This window comes from Hyperolius riggenbachi, chromosome 4, assembly GCF_040937935.1.
Source record: "Hyperolius riggenbachi isolate aHypRig1 chromosome 4, aHypRig1.pri, whole genome shotgun sequence".
NCBI lineage: Eukaryota > Metazoa > Chordata > Amphibia > Anura > Hyperoliidae > Hyperolius > Hyperolius riggenbachi.
Window position 1 is genome coordinate 454,167,596 of NC_090649.1, and position 17,856 is coordinate 454,185,451.

Sequence of the window (17,856 nt, forward strand, 5' to 3'; positions counted from 1 at the left end):
ACTCCTTTTCATCTCTGAACTCGTTATCAGCTTGGTTGAGAGCTTTAAACACAGCAGGGTGGAGCAGATCAGGTTACAATATATTAATCTTTTTCTCCCTGCCTGGACCCCATTATCAATATCTGCACACTATTGGAATCACATGTACAAATGTGAACAGCAGTTTCAAGTGGAGAGCTTACTCTCTGCCATCAGTCTCAGCACTGCGTGTCAGAAGGGGAGGTGACTGAAGTGAATGAATAATAATGAGAAGATGCACTCACAATACGGCAATGTCTGTATGAGAGACAGCAATGTCTGTGTGCTTTGTAGCTCTGGTCAAGTGTCTGATAAGTGCCATCGTGTGCTTCACTTTGCTTCATGATAGGGCCCCTCTGACCGGGCCCCATACACTTCTCTCCTCTGTGATGCCATATAGGCAGCTTAGGTTCATGTGTTGCTGGAGGTTCCGGTTGTGTGGTGTATGAACTATGTGTACATTTTGTACATGTATTGCTGGAGGGTCCGTTTGTACCATGCTTGATCTCTGTGTATTTATGGTCCTGGAGGTTCCGTTTGTACCATGCATGATCTCTGTGTATTTATGGTCCTGGAGGTTCCGTTTGTACCATGCATGATCTCTGTGTATTTATGGTCCTGGAGGTTCCGTTTGTACCATGCATGATCTCTGTGTATTTATGGTCCTGGAGGTTCAGTTTGTACCATGCATGATCTCTGTGTATTTATGGTCCTGGAGGTTGTGGTTGCACCATGCATGATCTCTGTGTATTTATGGTCCTGGAGGTTCCGTTTGTACCATGCATGATCTCTGTGTATTTATGGTCCTGGAGGTTGCGGTTGTACCATGCATGATCTCTGTGTATTTATGGTCCTGGAGATTGCGGTTGTACCATGCATGATCTCTGTGTATTTATGGTCCTGGAGGTTGCGGTTGTACCATGCATGATCTCTGTGTATTTATGGTCCTGGAGGTTGCGGTTGTACCATGCATGATCTCTGTGTATTTATGGTCCTGGAGGTTGCGGTTGTACCATGCATGATCTCTGTGTATTTATGGTCCTGGAGGTTGCGGTTGTACCATGCATGATCTCTGTGTATTTATGGTCCTGGCTATTGTCTGCATTAGACCCTGTATAGCGTTTATGAAAGATGATAGTGCTTTTTAAACTAAGATTTATAATCACTGGCATTACAGACATGAGAAGCCTGCAAATGTCTATAGACTACAAGTCTCAGTATACCCGATAGCATCAAGATCGTGTTTAAATAATTTTGTCTTATATTTTCCTATCACAGCTTATTAATTTCAATGAAGATTGGAAATTAATCACAGTTTTCATTGGAGGCAACGACATCTGCCAGTACTGCATGTCCAAGGTAAGTGAATACCACTTGACAGACAGCGGTGCCCTTCTTCTGACCTCTTCTACATGCCCTGACCTCTGCCTCAGTATACCACCTGCTCTGACTTCTACCTCACTCATCCACCTGCATTGACCTCTGCCTTAGTCTGCCATCTGCTCTGACCTCTGCCTCAGTCTGACACTTGCCTGGACCTCTGCCTTGGTCTGACACTTGCCCTGACCTCTGCCTCAGTCTGACACTTGCTCTGACCTCTGCCACCTTCGCTGACCTCTGCCTAAGTCTGTCTGATACCTACTTTGAATTTTACGCATTTCTGGACACATTATTGTTGCTGCTATCCTGGGCTAGAGATGGTCAGTGATAGGCTATTTTTTTCATCTGGGCTAATCCAGCAAGTGCATTTATTTTGTCCAAATCCAAACTGCAAGCATTTGCATAAAATTAGCATAACGTGCATCAAATCAGATTTATTATCTTCAGTTACTATCCCTAAAGTCTAGTATAGGTTCATGGGAAAGTGTGCCCAAAGGTAGAATATTCCACCTTCCATGAGATACCTGCATAAAGCACTTGGAGACCATAATGTGAATACTGTAATGGGATATCACAGAAGTTGTTCATAAATCTGTTGATTGGACGCATATTTCTCTGTATTATCAGGAGCAGCATTCTCTGGAGAATCACATGGATTATATGGAAGAAACTCTGGACATTATCTACAAAGAGGTACAGCTGACGCATCCTTATTCCCATAGCAACACCTCATTGTCATCAGTGTTATCTAGTGTCATGTGACTTGCTTCATCCAGACCAGAATTCCTAGTATAGTGAAGCCTTGGTTTTAGAGCATAAATAGTTCGAGAAACATGCTTGTAATCCAAAGCACTGTTATATCAAAGCAAATTTCCCCATAAGGATTAATGTATACTCAGATGATTTGTTCCACAATCCAAAAACATTTATAGAAAAACAGGTAGCAGGAAAAAAAAGGGCACTAGCAGCTAATGGACAATTTGGACGCTGCCATAGACTCTAATGCATTTATCAGTAATATGGCACCCAAAGCAGTGAAATGGGTGCACGATAATTATAGTTTTCAACATTAGAACATTAAAGAGACTCTGTAACAAATTGTTTATCTTTATTTCTTCTATGCTATAAGTTCCTATGCCTTTTCTAATGTGGTCTGGCTTACTGCAGCTTTTCCTAATTGCACAGTAGCTGTGTTATCTCTGTTATATGATCTAATCTTCTCTCTATAGTCGGCACAGTCAGGCTGAGGCAGTCAGACTGGAATGTGCAGGGCTGCTTGTGATTAGCTAGAAGCTGTACACACCCCCTGCAGGCTCTGTGTGACTAACACACTCTGCTTAGCTGAGCCTATTAGAAGCTGGTTAGTTTGTTTGTAAACACTGCCTAAAACTGGCAATTACAAGCCAGGTTTGCAGCAGAGAATGGCAGAAACAGCACAGAGGGGACCAGGAGCACATAATGAATAGAATGGTATGCTTTTTATTGTAAGAATTTCAGAGTACAGATTCTCTTTAAAGTTTTTGAAATATGTTATCGTGTTACAAACTCGCAACATTAATTTTTAGTTAAGGTTTGTGTGATATTATTTTTTTTAAGTAAATTTATTGTTTTATTTTTATTTTTTTTAATTTAAAGTAAATATCTTTTTGTTTTGATTTCCTGTCCATTTTAAAATGTTACTTACGGTATCGTTGTTGTACAACAGGTTAGGCCTCTTCTGTAAGGGCACGTCAACATAGTGGTAGAGTCTAGTATTAAACAATCTGTGTACAAACTGTTTTTGAAGCTAAGGTCCTCCTTTGCTGCATCTGTTTTGAATGCAAGTTGTGTAAGTTGCCCGTGCATTGGGCTCTGCACATGCATGCAGCTGGTCAATTCTGCTGCAGCCTATATTTGAAAGTGATGCCATTTCCTTCTGTTGTACAAAAGTGTAAGTCAACTTGTGGCTAGCTGCATTCATGTGTATCAGTTTGCATTCAATTTATTTAGATTAGGGATTAGTGCATAGTTTGTATCTGGATTGTATTCAAGGTGTGTATTTGAGTCCCTGATAGGCGCTGCACACCTCTGTTGGTTTCATTTCCTTTGCAGCCTGATTAGTAGGGGGTCCGTTAAAAATGGCGCCAGTTATCGTAGTTAAAAAACGGCGCCCCATAGAGAACCATTATCACTAGTTATTTTTCGTTTTTGACAGCTGAAAAATGGCCCCGGCTTTAAAAACGATATTTATCGTTTATATTTATATTTGTATTGCTCCCAAACGATATTTATCGTTTTAACCCCTGCTTTGCTGCCGTTTGGAAAATATCTGCCCGCCGGCTTTAATGTTTAATAGCAAAGCCCCCTTAAAAGCTAAAAACACCAAATTTGCAGGGAATGTTAAGAAGAAAATTGTGAACAAGAGGAAAAAAAAATCTTTCAAAAAGACCTTATAGTTTTTGAGAAAATCGATTTTGAATATTCTTCTTCTGACCATGGGAAAATTAAACGCCCGCCGATTTTAGCGGTTAATAGCAAAGCCCCTTTAAATGCCAGAAACACCAAATGTGTAGGGAATGTTAAGAAAAATAGTGGGAACACGAAGAAAAAAAATGTTCAAAAAGACCTTATAGTTTTTGAGAAAATCGATTTTAAATCTTCAAAGGAAATGTATCTATTTAAATCGCGTACTGACATTCCCGTGGAAACTTTTTCCGCCGACTTTAGCAGTTAATAGCAAAGTCCCCTTAAATCCTAGCAACACCAAATTTGCAGGATATGTTAAAAAGATACTGGGAAACAATATTTAAAAAAAAAAAATTGAAAAATTGTATTTATTTTTTTTTTTAAATTAAATTTTTTGGGTTATGTTCAGAGTGTGGGAAAAGTTTTGAAAAAAATGACGTGGGGTCCCCCCTCCCGAGCCTCTGTAACCCCTTGTCTCCCATGCAGGCTGGGATAGCCAGAATGCGGAGCCCCGGCCGACTAGGGCTTCGCACCCTGAGCTATACCAGCCCGCATGGTCCATGGTATGGGGGGGCTTCGGGGGGGAGGGGCGGCCAAGCCTTCCCCTCCCCCCTCGAGCCCTTGTCCAATCCATGGACAAGGGGCTCTTCCCCACCTCCGGTGCCCCAGGAGGAGGTGGGGGCGACGACTCCCGGGGGGGGGGTTCATGGTGTCATCTGGGAGTCTCCTTTAAGTAGGGGAACCCAGATGCCTGCCCCCCTCCCAGGAGAAATGAGTATAGGGGTGCAGGAGTACCCCTTACCCATTTCCATAAAGGGTTAAATGAAATAAAAACACAACCACGAGAAAAGTCCTTTAACCACTTTGTCCTCCTTGACGTATAAAAACGTCAAGGAGGACAGGCGCGCTCCCGCGGCCTCCCGCGGCCGATCGCGCGCGTGCACGCGCACTCCCGGCCGCGGAGTCGGTAGCCACGGAATCAATTTATCGGGCTATGGAGCCCGATCATTGATTCCTCTCCCCCGCTGAAAAAGCGACAGCTTCTCTCGGAAGCTTCGCTCTTTCTGAAGCTGTGTCTCTCTAAGCGTACATTGTACGCTTAGAGTGACGTCATGTAAAAAAAATCGAGATTGCCATCTTGTGGCCAAAAAGTAAAACTACAAGAAAATCCTCAAAAACATTACAATACACCAATATTTCCCCAAATTAAACACTTTTATATCCCTCCCAAAAATGCCCACATAAAATGTTTAATAAAAAAAAACAAAAAAAAACATTACTATAAAAAAAAAAAAAATATTTACCTAAGGGTCTAAACTTTTTAAATATCTATGTAAAGATGAAATATTTCTCTCTATTTTTTTTTTATAAGCTTGTAAATAGTGATGTATGCAAAACGGAAAAAATGCTCTTTTATTTCCAAATAAAATATTGTCGCGATACATTGTGATAGGGACATAATTTAAATGGTGAAATAACCGTGACAAATGGGCAATAACAATACGTGGGTTTTAATTATGGAGGCATGTATTATTTTAAAACTATAATGGCCGAAAACTGACAAATAATGCATTTTTTCATTTTTTTTCTTATTCTTCCTGTTAAAATGCATTTACAGTAAAGTGGCTCTTAGCAAAATGTACCCCCCAAAGAAAGCCGAATTGGTGGCGGAAAAAACAAGATATAGATCAGTTCATTGTGATAAGTAGTGATAAAGTTATAGGCTAATGAATGGGAGGTGAACATTGCTCGGATGCATAAGCTGAAAACGACTGAGATGTTAAGTGGTTAATGTTCTAAATTAACCAGAAATACTTACCTGTACCTTTAAGAAAAAAATCCCACGTCAATTAGGTCCCACGACAGTATCCTCTATCTTGCGACCTTCAGTTACATGTTGATTGAAGATCTTCGCCGCCCCGACGCCACACACGCCGCCTCCGCCGCACTGCTCTTAGCTATACTTAGTATAGCTAAGAGCAAAAAGCATCTTTAAATTTTAGCTCCAATATTCCCCATTGGTTCCTTAAAGAGGCACTTAAGTGAGGGAAAAAAATTGAGTTTTACTCACCTGGGGCTTACCTCAGCCCCCTGCAGCTGATCGGTGCCCACGACGAGTCGCTCTGATGCTCCGGGTCCCGCCGGCGGCCACTTCCGGTTTCGCCGTCAGGACCCGTCAGGCTGGGGAACGCGGCTCATGCTACGCGTTCCCAGCCAAAATAGCACCCCTATGCGGCCATATGTCCGCATACGGGTGCCTATGCGGACATATGGCCGCATAGGGGGTGCTATTTTGGCTGGGAACGCGTAGCATGAGCCGCGTTCCCCAGCCTGACGGGTCCTGACGGCGAAACCGGAAGTGGCCGCCGGCGGGACCCGGAGCATCAGAGCGACTCGTCGTGGGCACCGATCAGCTGCAGGGGGCTGAGGTAAGCCCCAGGTGAGTAAAACTCAATTTTTTTTCCTCACTTAAGGTTCACTTTAACAGACCAATGGGGATCAGGAGGATCCCCATTGGTCGATAAGGAACCAATGGGGGAGCCTTGGAGCCAAAATTTAAAGATGCTTTTTGTTCTCAGCTATACTTAGTATAGCTGAGAGTTGCGTCTATGCATCTATATAGACGCATTAGCGCTAGCTGCCGCTGCCCTCCCTGCCTCCCCCCACCTGTCACCCTCACCCATGCTGGCACCCATGGGTGCATTGGGTGCCAGCATGGGTGAGGGTGACAGGTGGGGGGAGGCAGGGAGGGCAGCGGCAGCTAGCGCTAATGCGTCTATATAGACGCATAGACGCAACTCTCAGCTATACTTAGTATAGCTGAGAGCAGTGTGGCGGAGGCGGCGTGTGTGGCGTCGAGGCGGCGGAGATCTTCAATCAACATGTATCAGAAGATCGCAAGATAGAGGATACTGTCGTGGGACCTGATTGGCGTGGGATTTTTTTCTTAAAGGTACAGGTAAGTATTTCTGGTTAATTTAGAACATTAAAGGACTTTTCTCGTGGTTGTGTTTTTATTTCATTTAACCCTTTATGGAAATGGGTAAGGGGTACTCCTGCACCCCTATACTCATTTCTCCTGGGAGGGGGGTGGGCATCTGGGGGTCCCCTTCTTAAAGGGGACTCCCAGATGCCACCATGAACCCCCCCAGGGAGTTGTCGCCCCCGCCTCCACCTGGGGCAAGGGAGGCGGGGAAGAGCCCCTTGTCCATGGATTGGACAAGGGGCTCCGGGGGGGAGGGGGAGGCTTGGCCGCCCCTCCCCCCCGGAGCCCCCCATACCATGGACCATGCGGGCTGGTATAGCTCAGGGTGCGAAGCCCCAGTCCGCCGGGGCTCCGCATTCTGGCTATCCCAGCCTGCATGGGGGACAAGGGGCTACAGAGGCTCGGGAGGGGGGACCCCACGTCATTTTTTTTTTGAATTTGCTATCAAATTTTTTTTTTTTAATGTTCAGAGTGGGGGAAATAAATTTAAAAAAAAAACGACGTGGGGTCCCCCCTCCCGAGCCTCTGTAACCCCTTGTCTCCCATGCAGGCTGGGATAGCCAGAATGCGGAGCCCCGGCTGACTGGGACTTCGCACCCTGAGCTATACCAACCCGCATGGTCCATGGTATGGGGGGGCTTCGGGGGGGAGGGGCGGCCAAGCCTTCCCCTCCCCCCCGGAGCCCTTGTCCAATCCATGGACAAGGGGCTCTTCTCCACCTCCGATGGGCGGTGGAGGTGGAGGCCGCGATTTCCTGGGGGGGGGGGGGGTTCATGGTGGCATCTGGGAGTTCCCTTTAAAAAGGGGTCCCCCAGATGCCCACCCCCCCTCCCAGGAGAAATGAGTATAGGGGTACTTGTACCCCTTACCCATTTCCTTTAAGAGTTAAAAGTAAATAAACACACAAACACTTAGAAAAAGTATTTTAATTGAACAAAAAACATAACCACGAAAAAAGTCCTTTAATATTCTTAATTAACCATTAATACTTACCTGTGCCTTTAAATAAATGATCCCTCGCAATAGCCTCGGAAATGTTCTATCAGTTACAATGTAACAAAGTTATTACAATGTAACAACTTTGTTACATTGTAACTACGCCGCACCCGACGTCACTCGCCGCCGCCGCCGCATACGCGTCTGCGCTGCACGGACCCGACAGAGCTCTGAGCTATATAGCTCAGAGCTCTCTAAGCATCTTTGAATTTGGGCTCCAAGGAGCCCCATTGGTCCTTAGCAGACCAATGGGGTTCCTTCAAATCAGAAGGAACCCCATTAGTCTGCTAAGGACCAATGGGGCTCCTTGGAGCCCAAATTGAAAGATGCTTAGAGAGCTCTGAGCTATATAGCTCAGAGCTCTGTCGGGTCCGTGCAGCGCAGACGGGTATGCGGCGGCGGCGAGTGACGTCGGGTGCGGCGTAGTTACAATGTAACAAAGTTGTTACATTGTAATAACTTTGTTACATTGTAACTGATAGAACATTTCCGAGGCTATTGCGAGGGATCATTTAAGGGACAGGTAAGTATTAATGGTTAATTAAGAATATTAAAGGACTTTTTTCGTGGTTATGTTTTTTGTTCAATTAAAATACTTTTTCTAAGTGTTTGTGTGTTTATTTACTTTTAACTCTTAAAGGAAATGGGTTAGGGGTACAAGTACCCCTATACTCATTTCTCCTGGGAGGGGGGGTGGGCATCTGGGGGACCCCTTTTTAAGGGGGACTCCCAGATGCCACCATGAACCCCCCCCAGGGAGTCGTCGCCCCCACCTCCTCCTGGGGCACCGGAGGTGGGGAAGAGCCCCTTGTCCATGGATTGGACAAGGGCTCCGGGGGGGAGGGGAAGGCTTGGCCGCCCCTCCCCCCCGAAGCCCCCCTCCCATACCATGGACCATGCGGGCTGGTATAGCTCAGGGTGCGAAGCCCCAGTCGGCCGGGGCTCCGCATTCTGGCTATCCCAGCCTGCATGGGAGATAAGGGGTTACAGAGGCTCGGGAGGGGGGACCCCACGTCATTTTTTTCAAAACTTTTCCCACACTCTGAACATAACCCAAAAAATTTAATTTTAAAAAAAAATAAATACAATTTTTCAATTTTTTTTTTTAAAATATTGTTTCCCAGTATCTTTTTAACATATCCTGCAAATTTGGTGTTGCTAGGATTTAAGGGGACTTTGCTATTAACTGCTAAAGTCGGCGGAAAAAGTTTCCACGGGAATGTCAGTACGCGATTTAAATAGATACATTTCCTTTGAAGATTTAAAATCGATTTTCTCAAAAACTATAAGGTCTTTTTGAACAATTTTTTTTCTTCGTGTTCCCACTATTTTTCTTAACATTCCCTACACATTTGGTGTTTCTGGCATTTAAAGGGGCTTTGCTATTAACCGCTAAAGTCGGCGGGCGTTTAATTTTCCCACGGTCAGAAGAAGAATATTCAAAATCAATTTTCTCAAAAACTATAAGGTCTTTTTTAAAGATTTTTTTTTCCTCTTGTTCACAATTTTCTTTTTAACATTCCCTGCAAATTTGGTGTTTTTAGCTTTTAAGGGGGCTTTGCTATTAAACATTAAAGCCAGCGGGCAGATATTTTCCAAACGGCAGCAAAGCAGGGGTTAAAACGATAAATATCGTTCAGGCAGGACAAAAAAAAAAAAGTTATAAAACGATAAATTTCGTTCAAAAGGTCTGCACTATTTTAACCTTTAAAACGATAAATATCGTTTTAAACATATATCGGGCAGAAGGGGGCGCCATTTTTTGGCCGGCGCCATTTTTAACTAGACGCGATTAGTAGTGCCGCTTATTTGTTGCGGTACTTATTATTTACGCTTTTGTTTCACTTTGCGCCCACTTGAAAACAAACTTTTTCGTTAATGAGATTCCGTTATCCAGCCATGCCTATTTGTTATCCAGCCACACCCTTTTTTCTGCGTGTCTCTATTTCATGCACACGGAAAATATTTACTGCAAAGTACTGTACTAATGCTATCCCTTTTTGTTTTTCTAAAAAAAAAACACATATTTTCTTTTCCCAAAGGTATTTCTGCAAACTAAATTCAATATAATTTTTTATCATATTGGTGAGTGGAGCATGAGGAAATCTCCCATGATGCTTAGCTCAGCGAATAGACTCACTTGTTGTTTTTCATTTGCTCTCTCCTCAGATTCCTCGAGCCTTTGTGAACCTGGTGGAGATAATGGAAATCGAGGGATTGCGGCGGATGAGCTCAGACTCCATTGGCTGCAGCCTTCTAAGACCGTAAGTGCTGATGATCCAAAAGATCTAAAGCAGGGGTCTCAAACTCGCGGCCCGTGGGCCATTTGCGGCCCTCGATACAAATATTTTGTGGCCCTCGCCAGCAAAAGCTTGCTTATAGTTCGCTTCAGTGCTCCCAAGTAATCCGCCGCATCCCCGCCACTAAACAAGGGCTGCAAAGCCCCCAAATCGCCCGGGGGGCAATCCGCCGGCATTTCCTGGAAGGGGCAGAGCTTTCAGCTTCAGCTCTGCCCCTCCTGACGTCAATCGCCACACAGATCGCCGCCTCTCCCCGCCCCTCTCTGTGAAGGAAGAGTGAGAGGGGCGGGCAGAGGCGGCGATGCGCCGCGATTGTGAAATTCCTTATGCGGCCCAGCCTCATCCTGACTTTGCTTCCTGCGGCCCCCAGGTAAATTGAGTTTGAGACCCCTGATCTAAAGTACATTAAGGCTCAGTAGATGTTGCCCTATGGTAGACAGCATACGTGGGTATCCTCCTTGCTATGGCATGGACCTACCTCTCAACCTAAACAGTGATTTCTATTCTCATGCTGTGGGTCTTTTCTCCATTTGATTGGTCAGTCCTCAGCCAATCACTAACTTAGTTCCATGTGCACAGCACCAAAGAAAGTCTTGGTGTGACATAAATCAATAACCGTAATTCTTTGTGCTGCAGAAATTTTTGCCCCTGCGTGATCAATCCACGAGATGCATCTCCAGAGCTACACGAAATCAAGAAGTTCAACAGAGATTTGCAGGTGAGTGACAATGGACCCGATTTATAAGGTTTTTCTAGGGCTGGAGAACATAACTGACCCAACTAGCCTGGAATTCACTCTGGGCAAGCGATACCATTAAGGCAAAAGGGGAAATTGCCCCAGGGCCCCCGACAGCTGCTGGGCCCTCCTGCGCCGCCAAAACTCCAGGTGGTCACCACCCCTCCCCCCCCCCCCCGAACTGGTCCTGGGCCCTTGCAATATGAGGCTGGCTGCACAGCATTACAGCACTGCGTAAGGGATGCGGAGGCCACATGCATCTGCACTACAGCCCCCACAATCCCTTTCATCGCCTACTGCTCGTACCAGGTGAGCGCTCATTAGCTAGAAGCTGTCACTTGGTATGAACAGTGGGTGATGCAAGAAATTGTGGAAGCGGTAGTGTGGGCTGTAAGTGGGTTACAACTGCCACGATTAAGGTAGACGTGCGGGGGCCAAATAGGGGGCCTGCGGGCTAACTTTGGTGGTGGTGGGGCCCCAGGATTACCTTTGCCCCAAAAGCCCTATGCCGCTTAAATCTGCCCTGTTCTCACTGCATGTAACTAAAATGGCACAACTGACACTCACTATAGGTGTGTACACACATCCAATTTTGATTGGGCAATATCACCAACTCCCATGTAGTATGAGAGCCTACCTACACAATCTGTTCATAGTATTCAAAATCTGTTAGAGCTGCTCATACTATATGGAGGAGGAAAAAATGGCCAATCATTGGAAAAATTGGATGTGTGTACGCACCCTAAAGGTTTAGCCATCATTGCTTATTCCTGGGACCCTTGTGATTGCAAAAGCTCTTGAAAACTCTAGCGGTTTCAAGAGCGTTTTTGCTACTTCTGGAATGATTTCAGGAAAAGTGATTTTGGGCCCTACTTTCCCTTACGAAATCGCTCAAAAAATGTTGCATGGAGAGTGATTGCGCTCTCGGCAAATCGCAGTCGCTCCAGTGGGATCATGGCCATTCACTTTCAGCAGCGAAATGCTTTTGGAATTGACGGGGATTTCTAGAAAACACAAATCGCTCCTGAAAGTGCTCTAGTGGGCCTCAGGCCCTAAGGTTTAGCTATCATTACTTGGCCTGGTACACACCTTCAACTTTGATTGTCTAATCACTGAACACTTTTACCACCTTCATGTAGAATATGAGTTTATCTGCATGATCTGTTCACAGTATTCAAAATCTGTTGGCCCTCATACTACATGGAAGTGGTAGAATTGGTCACTCATTGGCCAATCAAAATTGAAGGTGTGTATCTGACCTATGACCCAGATGAGGTGTGCGGTGAGGACAGTTTAGTTGTTTTAGTTATCCAATGTCCTCTCCTGTTTTTTCGCTTTGGAAAACTTTAGACGCCACAGCGGAAAAAAAAATTATGATATAATGAATTGGTTGCGTAGTACGGATAATTACTAGAACATGAGTAACAAAGAAAATATTCTCATATTTTTATTTTCAGTTATATAGTTGTTGTTTTTTTTTATTTTTTATAACATTGCATCATTCTCTAATATTTGCAGTTTACACACTGCTCAGCATTCTAAATGATTTTACAGAGCAGACCACTTTTGAACTTTTTTTTTTAACTGTCCTCTGCGGAGAAAAAAAAACAATACAGTGCCAGACACTTGAGATAATAAGCTTCAAAAGACAGAGACTTAGAAAGTCATGGAGCTCAATGGCTCTTTTGCCTAGATAACTGGAGTTTCTTAACTCTTCCTGTACTGGAAACAATATTAGACTTATGTCTCTGCTCCTAATGTTTTATTTCTTAGCTGTGCTACACATACAAACCATTATATCATAAATTTTGTTTCGCTTCAGTGTCTCTTTAAGAAGACACCTTAGGCCACATGGTTTAGCGCTCTTGACTTCCGGTTCAAAAACATAGTTAACTTAACTAGCTTCCCCATAACTTGTCCCTAGAGTACGATACATACACTACATGATACATAGACATATGGTAGGGAATCAATTGAGAGCCCCTCTGAGGGACAGCTGAGTGACAAGACAATATGCTCTGTACTGCACTGCGGGAGGTGTTAGCGCTATATAAATACTAAATATTATAATGCAATGAACTTTTTCTCCTGATTTTTTTAAAGTACCTTTTCAGCAGTTTACGTTTTGGTACATTTTTAGTTGGAGATGAAATACGGTAGTACTATCAAAAGTATTTTGAGTATTTCCTTGCTTGCTGGTGGTTTAAAGGGCCTTTTGTTGACAAAGTTTAAACATATCACCTGGGAGAAAAAGTTAATTGCATATGGGCCCATGGGTCTAACTTATTAACATTATTGTGAAGAGGGTAATAAGTAACTGAGTATTTCAGGAGGGATGTAGTAGACTGTACAATACATGAGTGCAGACCCTGCAGGAGAGGTGCTCTCCAACAACCCTGCTGTGAACTCAGGCCTGTTTTCAGGCATAACAGCCGATTAGGCCTACACCAGAAGGGCCCAGAGCAAAGGGTGCTCTCGTCTGTCTCCTTGGCTTCCATTGTGGCCCCTTTAAGCGATAGGATCATCTTTATCTCCTGTTGGCTGCCATCACTCTCTGTCTCTCTTCCAACACGTGATTAGGCAACACGGCTAGAGAGGTACACAGATATGGCAGGGTGATTACAGTACTTTTTGGACTATAAAAAGTGGGGGAAAAAAGTCACTGCGTCTTATAGTCCAAATGCAGGGAGTTCCTGATTTGTGAACGCCTGCCAATACAAACCATCAACCTGCTGCAATGTCAGGGGCTCACTGTACTGTGCCCATGCAGAGGAGGACTTAGGCCCCGTTTACACTTAATCAGCTGGTATGCGTTTTTTTTTCTCTCCATAGCAGTGCATTGTGAAAAAGATTTCAGTTAAAACGTGTTAAGTGTGAAAGGTGCCATATGAAAACATGGGCATTACTTTGAAAATCAGTTGTCCTTTCAGTTATAACTGAGAGCAACTGATTAAGTGTAAACGGGGCCTCAGAGGGACAAACGGAGGACACCGGAATACAAAGGGGCATAGAGGACGCAAGGGGGACCCAACGGGGCATAAAGGAGTGCGCAAGGGGACGAAAAGGGGCATAGAGAAGGACACAAGGAGGACAGAGGCGGACACATGGAGGACACATGGCGGACACAAGGGGGACAGAGGAGGTCACAGCCAGGGAGACACAAGAGGTACAAGGGGGCATGAGGTACAAAGTTGGCATAATCCACAAGATGCCCCTTCAAAATGGATGCACCAGGTTTAGTATATATATATTTTTTTCCTCTGGTTTTTGTCCTCTAAACTTAGGTGTGTCTTATGGTCAGGAGCATCTTATAGTCCAAAAAATATGGTAATTTAGAATTTTGTTGAATTCCTGTTTTTTCTTCCTTTCAGGTTCGCTTGGCTGCCTTGGCAGAGAAATACCAGGGCCGGGAAGATTTTGCAGCAGTGCCACAACCTTTCTTTAGGAACACGATTGTGCCTGTAAATTATGTAAGTGACACATATATGATTAGATTACACAAACAGCAACATAACCTGCTGTGATCTTAACTGGAACGCACAGTAATTTTTGTCTTCATGTTGCAATTATTTGTTGGGTTTAAAGTATACCCCAGGTGATCCTCAGGTCAAAAGTCATAGGGAGGGAGGCCTCTGGATCCCATTCCTGCACCCAGGAAAGCCGATAGTAGAATATCGGTAAATATACAGATACTCTACTATTAAAGTGCCATGAAGGATCATAAAATATCGGTATTAAATACAGATATTTTACTATAGCTAAGCCTAACCCTACTCTCACACAGAACCCTCCCCCGACATCTATCCCTAACTGCCCCTTCTCCCCCCACACACAGACACCCTACCTGACTCCTAAGCCTAACCCTACTCTCACACAGAACCCTCCCCCCGACATCTATCCCTAACTGCCCCTTCTCCCCCCCACACACAGACACCCTACCTGACTCCTAAGCCTAACCCTACTCTCATACAGAACCCTCCCCCCGACATCTATCCCTAACTGCCCCTTCTCCCCCCCCACACAGACACCCTACCTGACTCCTAAGCCTAACCCTACTCTCATACAGAACCCTCCCCCCGACATCTATCCCTAACTGCCCCTTCTCCCCCCACACACAGACACCCTACCTGACTCCTAAGCCTAACCCTACTCTCATACAGAACTCTCCCCCCGACATCTATCCCTAACTGCCCCTTCTCCCCCCACACACAGACACCCTACCTGACTCCTAAGCCTAACCCTACTCTCACACAGAACCCTCCCCCCGACATCTATCCCTAACTGCCCCTTCTCCCCCCACACACAGACACCCTACCTGACTCCTAAGCCTAACCCTACTCTCACACAGAACCCTCCCCCCGACATCTATCCCTAACTGCCCCTTCTCCCCCCACACACAGACACCCTACCTGACTCCTAAGCCTAACCCTACTCTCACACAGAACCCTCCCCCCGACATCTATCCCTAACTGCCCCTTCTCCCCGTACACACAGACACCCTACCTGACTCCTAAGCCTAACCCTACTCTCACACAGAACCCTCTCCCCGACATCTATCCCTAACTGCCCCTTCTCCCCCCACACACAGACACCCTACCTGACTCCTAAGCCTAACCCTACTCTCACACAGAACCCTCCCCCCGACATCTATCCCTAACTGCCCCTTCTCCCCCCACACACAGACACCCTACCTGACTCCTAAGCCTAATTGCCAAGCCCTCCCAAACACCCTACCAGATGCAAGAAGTTTTGAATCATGATGATACCATTTATTGGCTAACTTAAAGTATAAGAGTAAGCCTTTGGCTATTGTGCCTTCATCAGATGGTATCATCCTGATTCAAAACGTCTTGCTTTTGCTGATGGATAACACGGCACAATACCCTCCTCCTACTTGATGCCTTACCCTAACCCAACACCCTCTCTGCACAAATACCCTACCTGATGCCTAACCTTAACCACTCATGCCTAACTTTAATCCACTACACCTAACATTTCCTTTTATACTTTAGCACATCAATGAACTTCCGTCCACCATTTTGCATAAATTAAAGAGGTTGGCCCACCTCTCTATTATAACCAATGATAAACATATAAAAATACAAAATATCACATATCAATGCAATAATCTCCTAGTCTGCAGTGTGCGTCTCAGCAGCTGAGCTTCCTGGTCCTTCCACAAACGTCACCAAGGGGGCGTGCCGGCCAGAACCTATATGCCTGTGGAATAAGGAAAAGAGTAGTGCAGACTGCACACACAGTTAAAGACGCGTGCACACAGATTGTACTTACACCAACACTTCTTGTTTATTTGGCCCTTGACCAAAAAAGTTTGGGGACCCCTGCTTTAGCACCTCAACGAACTTCCGTCCCACATTTTTCATAAGTTAAAAAGAACTTTTATATGTTTATTATAACCAATAATAAACATATAAAAATACAAAATAACACATATTAATGCTAAAGACAAAAGAAATACCGAGAGCCCAATATAGTGTAGTATGCAAAACAAGGGGTTGTAAATGAAAAGTATATAATCTCACAAACGTGGGTTACCGCCTAGGTAACCACTGTATAGGCAGGTGAGGAGATTAGACCTGTCCTCACTCAGAATTAAAAGTCGTTGTCTGTAGATAAGGAAAAATGGGGATCAACCCCTCCACCAGGGGTGGATATTGATAATGTAAGAGTGAACAGAGGCGCCAGCAGGATAAAAGGTTCTAAAAGGCTTAAACTCTCTCAGGAGGTGGTGGTGGTGGGCTCGCCTCCCCGAAGCAGACAAGATACTGTCAGTTTTATGACAACAGGTTTATTAATATACTCCAAAACAAACAGTGCAATGCGTTTCATGGGTATGTTCCCGCTTCCTCAGGCAATAAACAGATAGGAGTACACAGTATAGTCTCAAGGTCACGAATAGCGTCTCTGTGCAGAGGCGCTATTCGTGACCTTGAGACTATACTGTGTACTCCTATCTGTTTATTGCCTGAGGAAGCGGGAACATACCCGTGAAACGCGTTGCACTGTTTGTTTTGGAGTATATTAATAAACCTGTATATTAATAAACCTGTTGTCATAAAACTGACGGTATCTTGTCTGCTTCGGGGAGACGAGTCCACCACCACCTCCTGAGAGATTTTAAGCCTTTTAGGACCTTTTATCCTGCTGCCGCCTCTGTTCACTCTTACATATTAATGCTATAATACTAAAAGACTACCCATCACAGTATAAAAGATATTACTTATCAGAATTAAAAATAAAAAGATAAAAAAAATGCACATCTGCCCTACTCATCTGTTAAAAAGCAGTTTAAATCTATATAAATGTTAAGGCCCACAGGTTGTAATGCACGGTGGATCCACCTGGTTTCACACCGTGACAATGTTTTGATGATATTACCCCGCCCAATCTGCATTCATCTTTTCCATTCCAAAAACATTTATAGCCCCAGTACTGTATAAACTGCAACCTTCATTAAAAGCATACTGTTAATAAGCACCTTTAGAATATTTCATGGCTTAACCCATCTCGTCCACAGAAAGGAGAACCGGACATGGGCTTCTTCTCCCAGGACTGCTTCCACTTTGATGAACGAGGACAAGCGGAGATGGCCATTGCACTGTGGAATAACATGGTAGGTTGGACTCCTCCTCAACAGTGATGGTCATGATCAGATTGGTCAGGTGATAGATATGAAAGTCTCTTATATGCTGGTCATGATCATCATGTGCTAAAGCAAGATGCGATCAGGGGCGTAGCAATAGGGGGTGCAGAGGTAGCGACCGCATCGGGGCCCTTAAGCCAGAGGGGCCCCGAAGGGCCCTCCCTCAACTACAGTATTAGCTCTTTATTGGTTCTATGCTCATAATAATCACTTCTATAGATACTTTGAATATTGGTAATCATTAACAAACTGTTCCCCATCCCCTTCTTGCACCTCTGAAACTGTAGTTGCCATTGGCAGGTTTTGGTGCGCCGTATCAATTGTTATGTAT

The 17,856-nt window shown here is 44.7% G+C and overlaps 1 protein-coding gene across 2 annotated transcripts in view; it reads left to right on the forward strand.

Moving 5' to 3' along the window:
- Window positions 1–17,856, forward strand: part of LOC137570963 (phospholipase B1, membrane-associated-like) — a 183,190-nt gene that overhangs the window by 153,301 nt on the left and 12,033 nt on the right. For both annotated transcript variants that reach the window (XM_068279650.1, XM_068279651.1), the window contains 6 exons: window positions 1,297–1,377; window positions 2,026–2,091; window positions 9,995–10,089; window positions 10,762–10,843; window positions 14,233–14,331; window positions 17,400–17,495. In XM_068279650.1, the coding sequence (XP_068135751.1) occupies window positions 1,297–1,377; window positions 2,026–2,091; window positions 9,995–10,089; window positions 10,762–10,843; window positions 14,233–14,331; window positions 17,400–17,495 (519 nt within the window). The remainder of the gene's footprint in view (window positions 1–1,296; window positions 1,378–2,025; window positions 2,092–9,994; window positions 10,090–10,761; window positions 10,844–14,232; window positions 14,332–17,399; window positions 17,496–17,856) is intronic.